General features: G+C 39.0%; 1 protein-coding gene across 1 annotated transcript in view; it reads left to right on the top strand.

The window, feature by feature from the left end:
* The window catches only part of LOC139742699 (uncharacterized), a 63,907-nt gene extending 60,911 nt beyond the window's left edge, over positions 1 to 2,996 (top strand). Inside the window, exons 5-7 of the mRNA XM_071653228.1 lie at positions 641 to 773; positions 1,514 to 1,671; positions 2,406 to 2,996. Coding sequence (XP_071509329.1) covers positions 641 to 773; positions 1,514 to 1,671; positions 2,406 to 2,726 — 612 coding nt within the window. The 3' untranslated portion in view covers positions 2,727 to 2,996. The remainder of the gene's footprint in view (positions 1 to 640; positions 774 to 1,513; positions 1,672 to 2,405) is intronic.
* The last annotated feature ends 9,809 nt before the right edge of the window (positions 2,997 to 12,805 follow it).

Raw genomic sequence — 12,805 nt, forward strand, 5'->3', positions numbered from 1 at the left:
CACAAACACAATAATATCACAAACAGCTTTAATTTGATGCTTGAACATGTAACACTTCAATTAATCCTTATGCTTTATTTTGGTCAAGTTGTAAAATAAATCATCCAAGGATGAGTGAGCAATAATAAGTTTCCCACTTGAAGTACTAGTTACAAAACCAGTGATAGGGCGAAAATCGAATAGGAATGTTAATTCCAATAGTAAGAAGACACCCTGTGGTAATTATGCTTTTAAGAAATTTCTTCTGTTCCCAACAACAACAACAACAACAACAACAACAACAACAACAACAATAACAACAACAACAAGATTACTGGTAAGATATTTGCGGAATATTCTATTATGATCCCGTAAACGTCTCAGCTTTCCAAAAGCTGGGAACATGACTTACAATAGGTGTGATAAGTAGACCTATAAGCAACTGCAACTGTTGTTTACTCAATTTTAAACAAGGTGTTATAGGTAAACATAGGATTGATTGATTCGATTGCTTCATCAACGGAAATTAACATAGCCGTAAAAGTGACCTCTCTAATAGATTTCACCTTGCTTTCATGGCAGTTGACCTATGTTTATTCCTGAGACCTTTTCTGCTTCACTGCATTCTAAAAGTTAAACTTTGATTATTTTCCCCCTTCAGAATGGCACGACAAACTTTTACCGTGGTTGGAACGACTACGCAAAAGGCTTTGGATACCTCGACGCCGACTTCTGGCTTGGAAATGCTATGCTTCACGCTATCACTTCGCAGGCAAATTTCGTTCTTAGAGTCGGTAAGATGTAAATTTATCTCTCTATATGACTTCATCTCTCAGGTTTCAGTGTTCAATAACGCAGAAAAATTTGCTACTGTGATAAGTTAACAAAAACGAACTTCTACAGCAGACGGTGTCGCTGCCTATTCACCATACCGTTGGCTACAATGTTTTCCGTGATTCTCTGCATTCACTCTGCTTCTCAATTAAAAACAAAGTAGAATTGCATTCTTTTAAACAATGGGGGGGGGTATACATCATATAGCAACTAGAACCGTTACAACTTTTAAAACAAAACAGTGGAAACCACATTGTAACCTTAAACCCTATCATTTGTCAGCTCGGTTACTGGTATCCAGGGGGGGGGGGGGGGGGGGGACAAAGACAACATATTCTGTTTCGAAGGCATTTTTTCTACAGTATGCTACAAAAATATGCAAACATACCTAAAAAAAGGTAGATCATGATATTAGAAGATGCAGTGCATAAAATAGCGCTCACATCAGCTGTAGATACAATTGGTGTAAAGCCTACTGTGTGTCAAATGTCAAACAAGTACATGTATGTGGTTACAGACACTTTTGTTTTAAGTCATTCAACTTAAAAAAACTGTATCGCCAGGTCGATACTATCCGCTATCACCACGGTTTAATTGGACAAGAAGTTGTGACGCGTGAAATCCTTGAGGAGTGTTATTGATAGACCCGCAAGTTAAAAAATCTAACCGTTGATTTTCTACTTTGATTACTTTATTTCAGAGTTTACTGACTGGGATGACGTGAAGGGTTATGCTGAATACTCGCTCTTCCGGGTCAATGATGAGACAGACTACTACCGTTTGACCTTGGGCGAGTTTACGGGAGGCAACGCTGGGGACGCCCTTTCTTACCATAACAACTCGCAGTTCTCCACCAGGGTAAGCAGAGATGACAATTTACCGGTGAAACAATGATTCCTGTGGATGCATGCACTTGTTAGCCCTCGTATTTGTCTATGTGTTTTATACTGGGTGTGTCCTCCTCTCCTCCCATTTACCCCTCTCCCGTCCCTCTTCCCCATCTTCCTCCTTCCACCCTCACTCCATCCCACCCCTTTTCCTCCCCTCCTCATTTCCCCTCCTTTTCCTCCCGATTTATTTTTTATTCATTTATTTTCGGAGGGAGCATTAACACGGCGTTTATTCATTTATTCATTTTAGGTTGTCATCAAAGAATCGGAATCGACTTTTTTCACGTTATCGTACCGATGTTAGTTGGTGCTTTCTCCCTAAGGTTGTTATTATCATTTTTACGAAAAATACCTTTGATTGACAGTGAGAGCTGTGGTTAAGACAATGACTTATATTAGGAAATGAATTGTGGAAGAGAATAAAGAAGATATTTCCACAGATGACTTTCTGTTACTACAAAGTTTTACCAAAAGGGTATTTTGTTTCTCTATCGTCATGAAACCTATATCTTTGGGAAAGCCATACATTGTAGGCGTTGTATCAAACACAGAACAACTCGTCTGTAATTTTGATCATGATAAATTCAGTGAGGTCATGCAGTAAACCATGTGAATAAAAGGAAGTTTAACAATAATGATTGTTGTTGTCATTGCAATTCAGTGTCCTTCGACAATCTTTCTCTGTTTTTTGTTCCGTTAAAGGACCGCGACCATGACAACAGCGTCGGAAACTGTGCTTACTTACGCCAGGCTGGATTCTGGTTCCGATCGTGCAACCGAGCAAATCCGAACGGCCGATGGTTGGCAAGGGCCGACGCCCGGGGACTCAATGGTGCCGTAGTGAATTGGGGCACGTGGGAGGGCCACAAGTACACGTATTGCCTCAAGTCCTTCCGCATGATGATCCGTTCCCAAAGCTCGCTCAGCGCGTTGACGTCACAGACAGACCTGAATTCAGGGGGTTCGAACACAGAGGGGAAACAGAGGCATGCACGAGACACGCACGAGCATCGCTATCAGTGAATCTGATTGTGCCTTTTGAGCGAGTGAACTGATAAATAACGTTAAACCCACAATATTTTCTTCTTCAAAATCTACTCTTTTTCAAACGTAATGGATGCTTGAACAATTGAGAAATCTAGCTGAGCCATTTTGGTTTTATTTGATATTCTAAGGCAGCTTGACTTGTATCAATTTTGCCATGTCTCGTGTTTCATAAAGAAAAATACAATCTGAAGTTCTCATATTAGAATAATGACGGATTTTTTTTTTCCATTTTGGAGAAGATCTCTCACATTGGCAGTAAGCAATCATGTTTCATGTTCGTAGTGCACCTGACTTAAACACTGATTCTGGAATTTCAGATATTTATTCAGTATAGAAAGGCATCGAATACATTAATAACGATGTCCCCTTCCTCGATTGCAGATAAGCGAAAATCTGAAATATTGAGCTAAATTATTTCCCCCTTTATAATCGACAATTCAATTGCACTTAAAGGTCCAGTTTACCTCCGGGAGCAGTAATTTTGAAAAAAATGTTCAAAATATTACATTTGATGTACATGTGTAGCCCTGTTGTATCACAAAACATCCTACCATAATAGAGTTTTTGCATAAAGCCTTGAATATAAGGAGATATCAGTATTTTTCTCATTAAACCATAACTGTAGACGGTTTAGTCTGGAAACATTTTTATTAAAGCTATCGTTAATATTCTGTGTATTTAACAACACTTAACATCCATAATACGGATTCTATTTTTTACAGTGGTTGTTTCAATCCCTAACTCACATTTCAGAACTATTTTAAAGCACTAATGGTTGTTTTTTGTTTCATCTGCAAATGGTAAATTATGTCTTTAATGATATCATTCTATGGAGAGCTCACAACAGGAGTGATGCAATTTTTGTTCAGCTATGGATTTCAAAACGGGCGTTTACACCCCGTTGCATAAACATCGATGGGGAATAACGTTAATGAATGAAGACAGAGGATGATGCTAAAAAAAGATTAAAAGATCTTTAACGACTGTCAAAACCTTGAAAAATTAAGATCAAATTTTTTTCTTTTCAAACACAAGGGCTTTAAAACCAACTCCGTACAGCATGGGGCCTGAAACAATGAGCTCAAAGATTCAGTGAGGTGGAGAACGTATTAAGAATTGTACATAATGTTTATAATTTTCCTCGTTGTTCATTTATTTCTTAGAGAAAGTGTCACTCGCGCCTGCTTGATTCTCACTTTCTTTTTTGAGTACTTGTCCCTGTGCCGTATGGTGTTTGTAATCAAATGGAAAAGATGAAGAAAACAAAAGAGAAAGGAGGACGAGGGCGGCATCGGGTGGTGAGTGTATTAAGGTCTAAATTAAAAGCCGTATAGTTGAACGGGATCAGCAACGTGTTGATTTGGTAAAAGGCTGATGATAAGTGAATTATGCTTTGTAACTGTTATCAACACGAACGTAGTAAACAGTAAAAGGATGTGAAAACAACATTCTTCTCAACCGATACATTAGTGGAGATAGGCCCGAAAGATTTTTGAGAATAGATTTTTAAGAATAGAGACACTTCGTCGATTGAGAAGAGAAGGGCGTTAAGGTTCCTCGAATGGCTTTAGTGGCAACTTAACGCCCTTATCGCTATCACCCTACCACTTGTATGCATAATCATTCTCTCATAAAGAACACGGTGCTTCTTCAAGGAAAAAGCAAACAAACAATACTTTCTGTTGTTTGAAACTTTGCGTCGTTTGTAACATTATTTTGATACGTATTGTAATTATGAGTATTGTGCATCTACATTGGTTGTTGTTGTTTTCATAGAAAATTCAATACAACTTTAAAGATGATCGTGCATGTGAAATCATCAATCAAACCATGGGAAAATCGTACTGACTGAGTGAGTGAAGGATTTTGAAAAAAAAAATATGGAATAGCATTATTTGTCATTTTAGTATTAAATATTCATAATGCCCTGGCAAATATTCTGTTAATATACTAGTTGTACAGTATTATAATCTAAGCGACTGTTGAGTTAGTGGTACGTGGTAATACACCTGTACATGTACAGTTGTACTTTAAATTAATACGAAATATAAAACATTATTGTCAACCCAAATGCAAAGTGACTGCCTCATAAACACCAATACGATAAACCCTCCGGTATACTACAGTAAATTTCCTCATTGCAATGTGAAATTCGTTGTAGTTTGGCTCTTGAAGTTCTCTCTACAATTAATTATTGTAAAAAATATTTCATATAATAATATGTCTTTCATCCCTGCTGCGTAAAGATCTCGTATGTAGCTAGAAATTCACTTTCTCACCTTTTTTATTTTTGATAGGTGATCAGTTGTCTCACTTCGCTTTTACCCAAGTTTGAATTTCGTTCACAATTTACTTACATGTTCAAACAGTAGTGAAGATCTATATTTTTTTTTTTATAACTATACGTTCTTGCAATTTACCTATGCGACCTCACAACACTAGATTACGTCGCTTAAACATGCTGTGTATTTCGAACAATGGTATTGATGATGGAAAAATAAAAAAACTTCTGTAAGGTTTAGAACATTGGTTATTACTCTCTTCGTATAGCTTTCAGCAAGTCAACTATGCAACTCAAATGTATACATAATGGCTCACACTATGATGTCAGGGAATTTAAGAAATGAATTGATTTGTTTTCCTTTTAAATCTCCCATCTTTTATAACTTTTCTTAGTTCTTTCTGCCAAAATCAACATGCATATGCGTGATATGCCTTGTACATTAAATCATCCCATTTTTGATAGTATTTTACTCGATGTTTTGTGTTACATATCTATTTATATGCTGACGTAGTATTGAATAAACAAAATTGTATATTCAAATTAATTTCGGCGTTATTGTGTTTTTCCAACATGAAACATACAAACCAGTACAGTATAACAATGCGTGAATTATTGTGATGATTAGGTTGATTTGAAATGCGATCACATTATAAGAAACTTACCCATTATACAAAAACGTTGTTTTTTAATGCAACGGTTGTTTCATTGCAATATGAGATTTGTGACCACATTTTGTTTGAGACAAAACGTATTGTCTACCCTCTTTATTTTAGACGTTTTAACAAACAAGAACGAACACTAAAACAACGTCCTGCTGATTTAGAAATGCGATCACATTATCAGAAATGCACCCGTTCAAAAGCGTTACTTTTGTAAATGCAACTGTTGTTTCAACTATAAAATCTGCCTGACCACATTTGAGTGAGACAAGTCGTATTGCCTACTTTTTTTTTTTTTTTGCAACACCGGAGGATGTTTTAATGAACAAGAAAGAATACCAAAATAACGTCCTTTGCTCTCTTGGTTCTTTGCCCATCTGCTTCCCTTTCTCCCTTTCTCCCATTCTTTTATCTGTGCAGATACAGGAATCGAATGAATCAAGAAAATAATAGAAGTGTAGGGCGCCCTTTTGCTTGGTCTTGCCTTTCTGTTGTGTCGTCTGAGTAGTGATGATTATTTTTATACATCAAAGCGTGATAACATTAGTGGTAAATAGGTTATTGATTATGCGCGATTGTGTGAAAATGTCGGTATAGGGCTCGATCGTGCCACATACCGTTGATTTTAGCACGGTGGTAAATAAATGGGAGAAGATTCATTCGTAAAAGGGGCATTCCAGACGATTTACATAATTTCACATCATCGGCAGCTCCATGTATAGATTCGTGGAATTTATTGTAGTCCTTGAGCAGAGAAACCAATTAACTGAAATCTTGAACAAAAAATTACACTGGACAGTGTTTATGACATCAGAGCCTCACATATTTAAGAAATGTAGCAGTGTAATTCATTTTTTTTTTGTATTTCTGTATTTTATTGATCAGATCAAAAACATTGTGCTTTTTCATAAATCATATGACATATACATTTTTGACATCACAAAACAAACATTTGATAGCATTAAATGATAGTAAAATTACCTGGCGTCTGATCCTTTTTTGGACTATACTCTCTAACACACGTTAACACCAATAACTCTAGAATCGTATTCACAGAAACGAGGGAAAAGAAAGAAAGAAAAAAAAGAAAAGAAAAAATAGCCTTCAATGGAAACACTAAATATTACGAAAGACAAGACAAAACAAACCAAAGGTGCAAGAACACACACTACAATCTTAAAAAAAAAAACAAGAAAAAAAAAGTTACTATTCACCTATAGCTCACTTACGCACTCTCCGTAACTTCCTCTCTACAATAACATATTCACCCAGCCCTGGGCTGAAGACACCAAGTCTCCTGTCCCCCCTCCCGGCCCGGGGAGGGGGGGGGGGGGGGGGGGGGGATGGGGGTGGTATTCGACGCTACAGTCTTTGGGATGATAATGCAGGACAGAACAATTGTTTCATAAACATAAACTGCAGTGAACGCCATGACGAGAGAGAGAGAGAGAGAGAGAGAGAGAGAGAGGAGGGGGGAGGGAATTGGAAAAAGGAGTATAAACTGCCGTGAGGAAGAAAAGACCATCTGAGCAAGGGAAAGGAAAAAGAAAGGGGGAAGGGCATTTGACTTTCTATAAAGATATAATTTGTTCTATTTTCCTCCATTTTGCCCCATGCAAATCAAATTTATCTTTGCTTTTAGCTATTTCTTCTTCAATCAAACTATATTTTGTACATATTGCACAAAATGTTGCCTTTGAGGACATGAACTTTGATACTTACAACTTAAAATAAATTGCTTACCTAACAATATTATGGAATTGTACGAAAAAAGAAAATCATTTCTCGGATGTATAACACCATATAACACCTTTTGACATGAAAACAATTGCAAGGAATCAATTTTCCTTTTTTCCTCTTTAAACAATGATTCCCAGAATACTGACACCTTCCGGCAATCAAAAAACAAAATGTTTATGAGCGTGGCTATATCAATAGAAATTTTCAATAGACTTATGAAAAATGCATAAAGATCGAGGGGTCAATTTTCTATGAGTAGTGCATGTTCTATTGATGCAATGATATTGTACTATAGAACTCGAAATCTCGATATTATTATCCCTTGTGCTGTTCTACAAATTTCGTAGTTTGCCATTGACGAGCGACGGTATCCCATCAAGTGAAGTGGGCTAGCGCCATCTCTTGTTTGTTATCAGCTGCGCATGAGAAATATCGATCACGTCAAGCCCCTGGCCTGAATGACCCATCAGGGAAAAATGGTCTAACGCCATCTCTTGCCGTGTCTTTTTTTTTTTGATTAAATTACGATAAGTAAATAGTTGCGCTTATTGGTACACCGGTTACTTTTTGGTGGCAGATATCAGTGGCACTCTGGCAATCTGCGAGCACTCACACACAAATGTCACAGATTATCATCTATAATCGCCATTATTGAAAGTGGAGCTCGGATAAACCGGAACACAGATCCAACAGGTGAATACCACGGCAACATGACCTAGATATCTTAACAACAAAAACGGGATATCGGTTGAACGAGATACATTTTTCATCAGATGTTCATTCAAAATTCACACACACATAAATGCATTAAATTCATCTTCATGGAAAGAAAAAAAATGGAATTAATGTTATAGCATAATGTAGTCGCGGGTCTTTTAAAATGTCAAATTCCTGTCCTCTGCTGTTTTAAAGGAATAAAAGCGAGTAATCAAGATATGCCCGACTCCCTCCCCCCCCCCCCCAAAAAAAAGGTTCTAGATTCATGCAAAAGTTTAAATCATTCATTTATTCATTTTCTTTATCTATCTATCCACAATGTATTTATGTATTAGTTTTGTTTTTACAGGGTGGTACGTCCACTCACGAAGCTGCTGCCGGAGCTTGAGAAACTCTATCGACGGTCATACGATATACTGTGGCATAAGATGCCTTCGCGAATGACAGGAAGTTTATGCAATGAGAGCCGAATTAGAAATTTCCTTTATCACGTGTCCATCTTTGCTCTATTTCGGGACAGTGTGGTTTGTACATTGGGAGAGTTGGTGACGTCATTTCATCACGATATTGGTTATAAATGCTATGTACGTGTGCGATATAGTTAAAGGGGCCCTGAAATTCAAATGCACGTTTGCTGCGACACGGATTGTCGCCCCTATACGGATTGTCGCCTCCTGCTCGGGGCGACAATCCGTGACGGGCGTTGGCTGCACGGATTGTCGCCTCCTACACGGATTGTCGCCTGGCGACAATCCGTGTAGGGGGCTGGCGGCACGGATTGTCGCCCGCCCTCGAAGCACATTTTGCTGGGTAATATCGTTCTGGACATAATCATTGAAATACTAACACATGACTTACATGGCTACATCCATGCAAACATGCCATGTAAAAAGTCATGGTGAGGTTTCAAGGAAGTGTGTATGTGCGCGTGCACATGATAATTTAGTGTCCGTTTGTGCGTGTGTGTGTGTGTGTGTGTGATGGAAGAATGTGTTTATTATGTCAGTTTTTTGCGTATGTGTTTTTAGCTGCGCGTGGGGAGGGATACCTAGTAAGCTGTTGCTGGCATAAGCATTGATATTGATTTTATCAGCAGCTTTGAATTTGATGAGTTTGTTTGGCAGATTTGTATATGAATTCGGAGTGGAGCTTGCGTGCGGGCGGATGCTGCTTTTCTGCATACGGTCCATTATGTCTTACTTATCAACATTGGGAAATCGTTTCATCAGGAAGGATGTGGTATCGGTTCGGGTGTGCGTCGGTATGTGGGAAGGGGGTTACATTTCGTTATTGCAAGAGTTTGTTATTCTGAAGGCTCATTCGTCCGAAGGCTCATTCGTCCGAAGGGTCATTATTCCGAAGGTTCGTTATTCCGAATTTCATTTTTGGATCAACGAACTACTAGGTATAGGGAATTGTGTGTTTCGGATAAATGAAGCCTCGGAAAAAACGAAACTTCGGAATAACGAACCTTCGTGTGTGTGTGTGTGTGTGTGTGTGTATGTGTGTATGTATGTATTTGGGTCCGTGAATGTGGGTGTGGGATGGTTTAGGTTTTGTTTAATCAGGGGTTGGTGGGTTGGGGATTGGATTTGAAGAAGGATAGTTATAAACGGTATGACGGATGTTGGTAGGATTTAATATTTAGGATAGATGTAGGCCCTAGATTTGTTTCGGTTTGGGAGGGGAGGGGGTGGTGGGGTTTTTATGACTGATTTCATTCTAGATTTGTGTAATATATTTGTGTGTTTTTTTTTATGTATATGCCCTTGTAAGTAAGAAGGTGTTACATGATCCAAACCAATATATTCAAGGAATATAGGTTTGGTAGGGCCCTATACATGTCAAAACTTTCTCGTGAAGAAATTATTAGTAGGGTTGGTCTATAATCGAGTTATCTATGTTGAAGTGGGATTATTTGTGGTATAAATTGACAAATGGATTTGCTTTTGTTTCGAATTGCCATTTGTAACTTTTTTTGTTCATGTTGCACCCAGAATGGGTTGATTTATGAATGATTTGAATGAAATCAATAAATATCAAGGAAAAAAGTGTTGAGTTGGTCTGTTTGCATTATGAGGTTTGTTTGAGTGTTTGTTGGTGTTTGTTTGTATCACGTATGTATTAGCGGTGTGCAATGGCAGCTCGTTTGTGCTAAAATCAAGTAACGATTGACAAATTTTTTACGGCGTGTGGAAATTATTCGCTCATGCATAAAGCATGCCAAACCTATTCTGGGACAAAGAATAGTGGTATGGACGTTCTAGTTTATAAGACTGATGGAAGAAAATGACTGCAGGGAAAAATGAACAAAGACAAATGACATTTGGGGAAGGTACCTCCCTCGTATGTATTTTCTCTCGGTCTCTCTCTCGCCTAGCCCGCCTCACCGCTGATATTTGGTTGACACACCCATACTATTTTTAGATCAACGCTGGTGTGAATTCTTTAAACACGTGCTCATACACTCTGAAGGCGTTTGTATTGCCACAGTAGCGCCACTATATTCCACATACACACGTAAGCATACATGCACACGTATACACACAGACAAACAAACCACTACCACTATGTAACCACCACACATGCACAATTTCTACGTTATTGTATTATTATACTCCAAACACACACACAATCACACACACACACAACAAATCATACACATCACATATCATGCAGCTCACAATACACACACACACACACACACACACACACACACACACACACACACACACACATACACACACACACATACGCATAACTTACCAGTCATACCCATCCCACCAAAGTTTAACACCGGAGGAACCACCCCGAGCCCGGGGCGACAATCCGTGACGGGGCGACAATCCGTGTCGCAACAAATTTTTTGCCAACACGGATTGTCGCCTTCGAGGTCAAAAACTGGGAACTGCACAAGCGTCACGGATTGTCGCCAGGCGACAATCCGTGACGGGGGCGACAATCCGTGCCGCCAGCGCCGGTCACGGATTGTCGCCCCGAGCAGGAGGCGACAATCCGTGTAGGGGCGACAATCCGTGTCGCAACACACGTTGATTTGTGTTGATTTATGATACCCTCAACATCACTTTTGCGGTGAAACGAATATCTAGAAACATTCCGTATATTTCTAACGATTTTTTTTTCTTCTATTTTTCTTCAGATTCCTTGGGAACGCCCACCAAAAATCCTTCCAAACCAATCAATATCAATATTCTTGAAATAGCCTCATCTGTCAATCATTGCTAAAGTACTGAAATGTTTCACAAAAGACATTGGAATGCAACTTCCCCTCGACTCAGCATAACTTGCATGTTTCTGTCATATTAATGTGACTAAGCTAGTATCTCACCAACGGAGACGTCTCTGCGACGTCTCCAACTTATCAGTCGCAGCAATCGCGGAGACGTCTCTAACGTAAAAATGTCTTGCGGTCTCACCAAGGAGACGTCTCTGAGACGAGTTATGGCAGGTGCTAAAAAAATTCAAATATGAGGGAGCCGTTGCAGGATCACCTGACTTGATCTAGGCAGGATGTCAGCACGCAGATAGGTCACGTGGTTTTTAAAGTAGGTGAAACAGCGTCAAATAGAGTCGCGGAGACGTCGTGGAGACGTCTCCGCGACCTCTCACCAGTTTTTCTGGTCTCCAGCAGGTCTCGGCGACGTCTCTGAGACGTCTCTGAGACATCGCGGAGACGTCGCGGAGACGTCTCCATCAGTCGCGGAGACGTCGCGGAGACGTCGCGGAGACTTCGCGAAAAATCGAACATGTTGAAATTTCTTGCGACTAACTGGTGACTAATCGGAGACTCTGTAATTTTCAGGAGACGTCTCGGAGATGTCGCGGAGACGTCTCTGCAACTAGCAAAATCTAGAGTCGCGAACTAGTCGCGAACTAGTTTCAAGCCCGGTGAGATACCCCCTTAAGAAAAGACATGGCGAGGGAACATGCAAGTTTTGCCGAGTCGAGGGGAAGGTGCATTCCAATGTCTTTGCACTTGTAGCCCACACTAAATCACAATACAGAATATATGGTAGGATTAAGGAATTGTAAAGCATAAAAGAGTATGTTTCCAAGATTTTTTTCATCAATAAAGATGTCTAAAGATTTAATAGAACGATGGGCATCGTTTAATAATTCAATGACGACGGGCATTTCATGATTATGACTTCACCCCTCAATTTATGTACCAGCTGATCTCCATTAGTTCATTATCAAACCATCTTGCTGAACATCTATTTAACCCATTCTGTGCAGTTGAGTCAATATGCACAAAATTCACTCACAAATCTATGAACAGGTAATTAATGTGGCACACAGAGGGTTAAAAGAATAGCTGGCTCATACTGGTTTCAAAGGCTGGATATACTATAGAGTGTGTTTTAATCGTATAATCATACCCTCTGACATGAAAGTATAGCTAAACCGCTGTCTTTTTTTTTTAAGATGACAAATATTAATTGCCTGCATATCTTTTATTTTGTAAACAAAATAACAAACACATGGTTTAGTTGCCAGCAACACTTTGTATATAACCGCTTTATATGAATAACGTCAGTCTTGAACTATCAACGGATACGGGGCTACTTTGCACATGGACAAAAAACGAAAGCTCAAAGTTTTTTCTTTTTATTTTCAGATTGTATAATCATTTT

The sequence above is a fragment of the Diadema antillarum genome, unplaced genomic scaffold, assembly GCF_040938485.1.
Source record: "Diadema antillarum isolate AM-2024a unplaced genomic scaffold, OU_Dant_1.0 seq00001014_RagTag, whole genome shotgun sequence".
In the NCBI taxonomy this organism is placed as follows: domain Eukaryota; kingdom Metazoa; phylum Echinodermata; class Echinoidea; order Diadematoida; family Diadematidae; genus Diadema; species Diadema antillarum.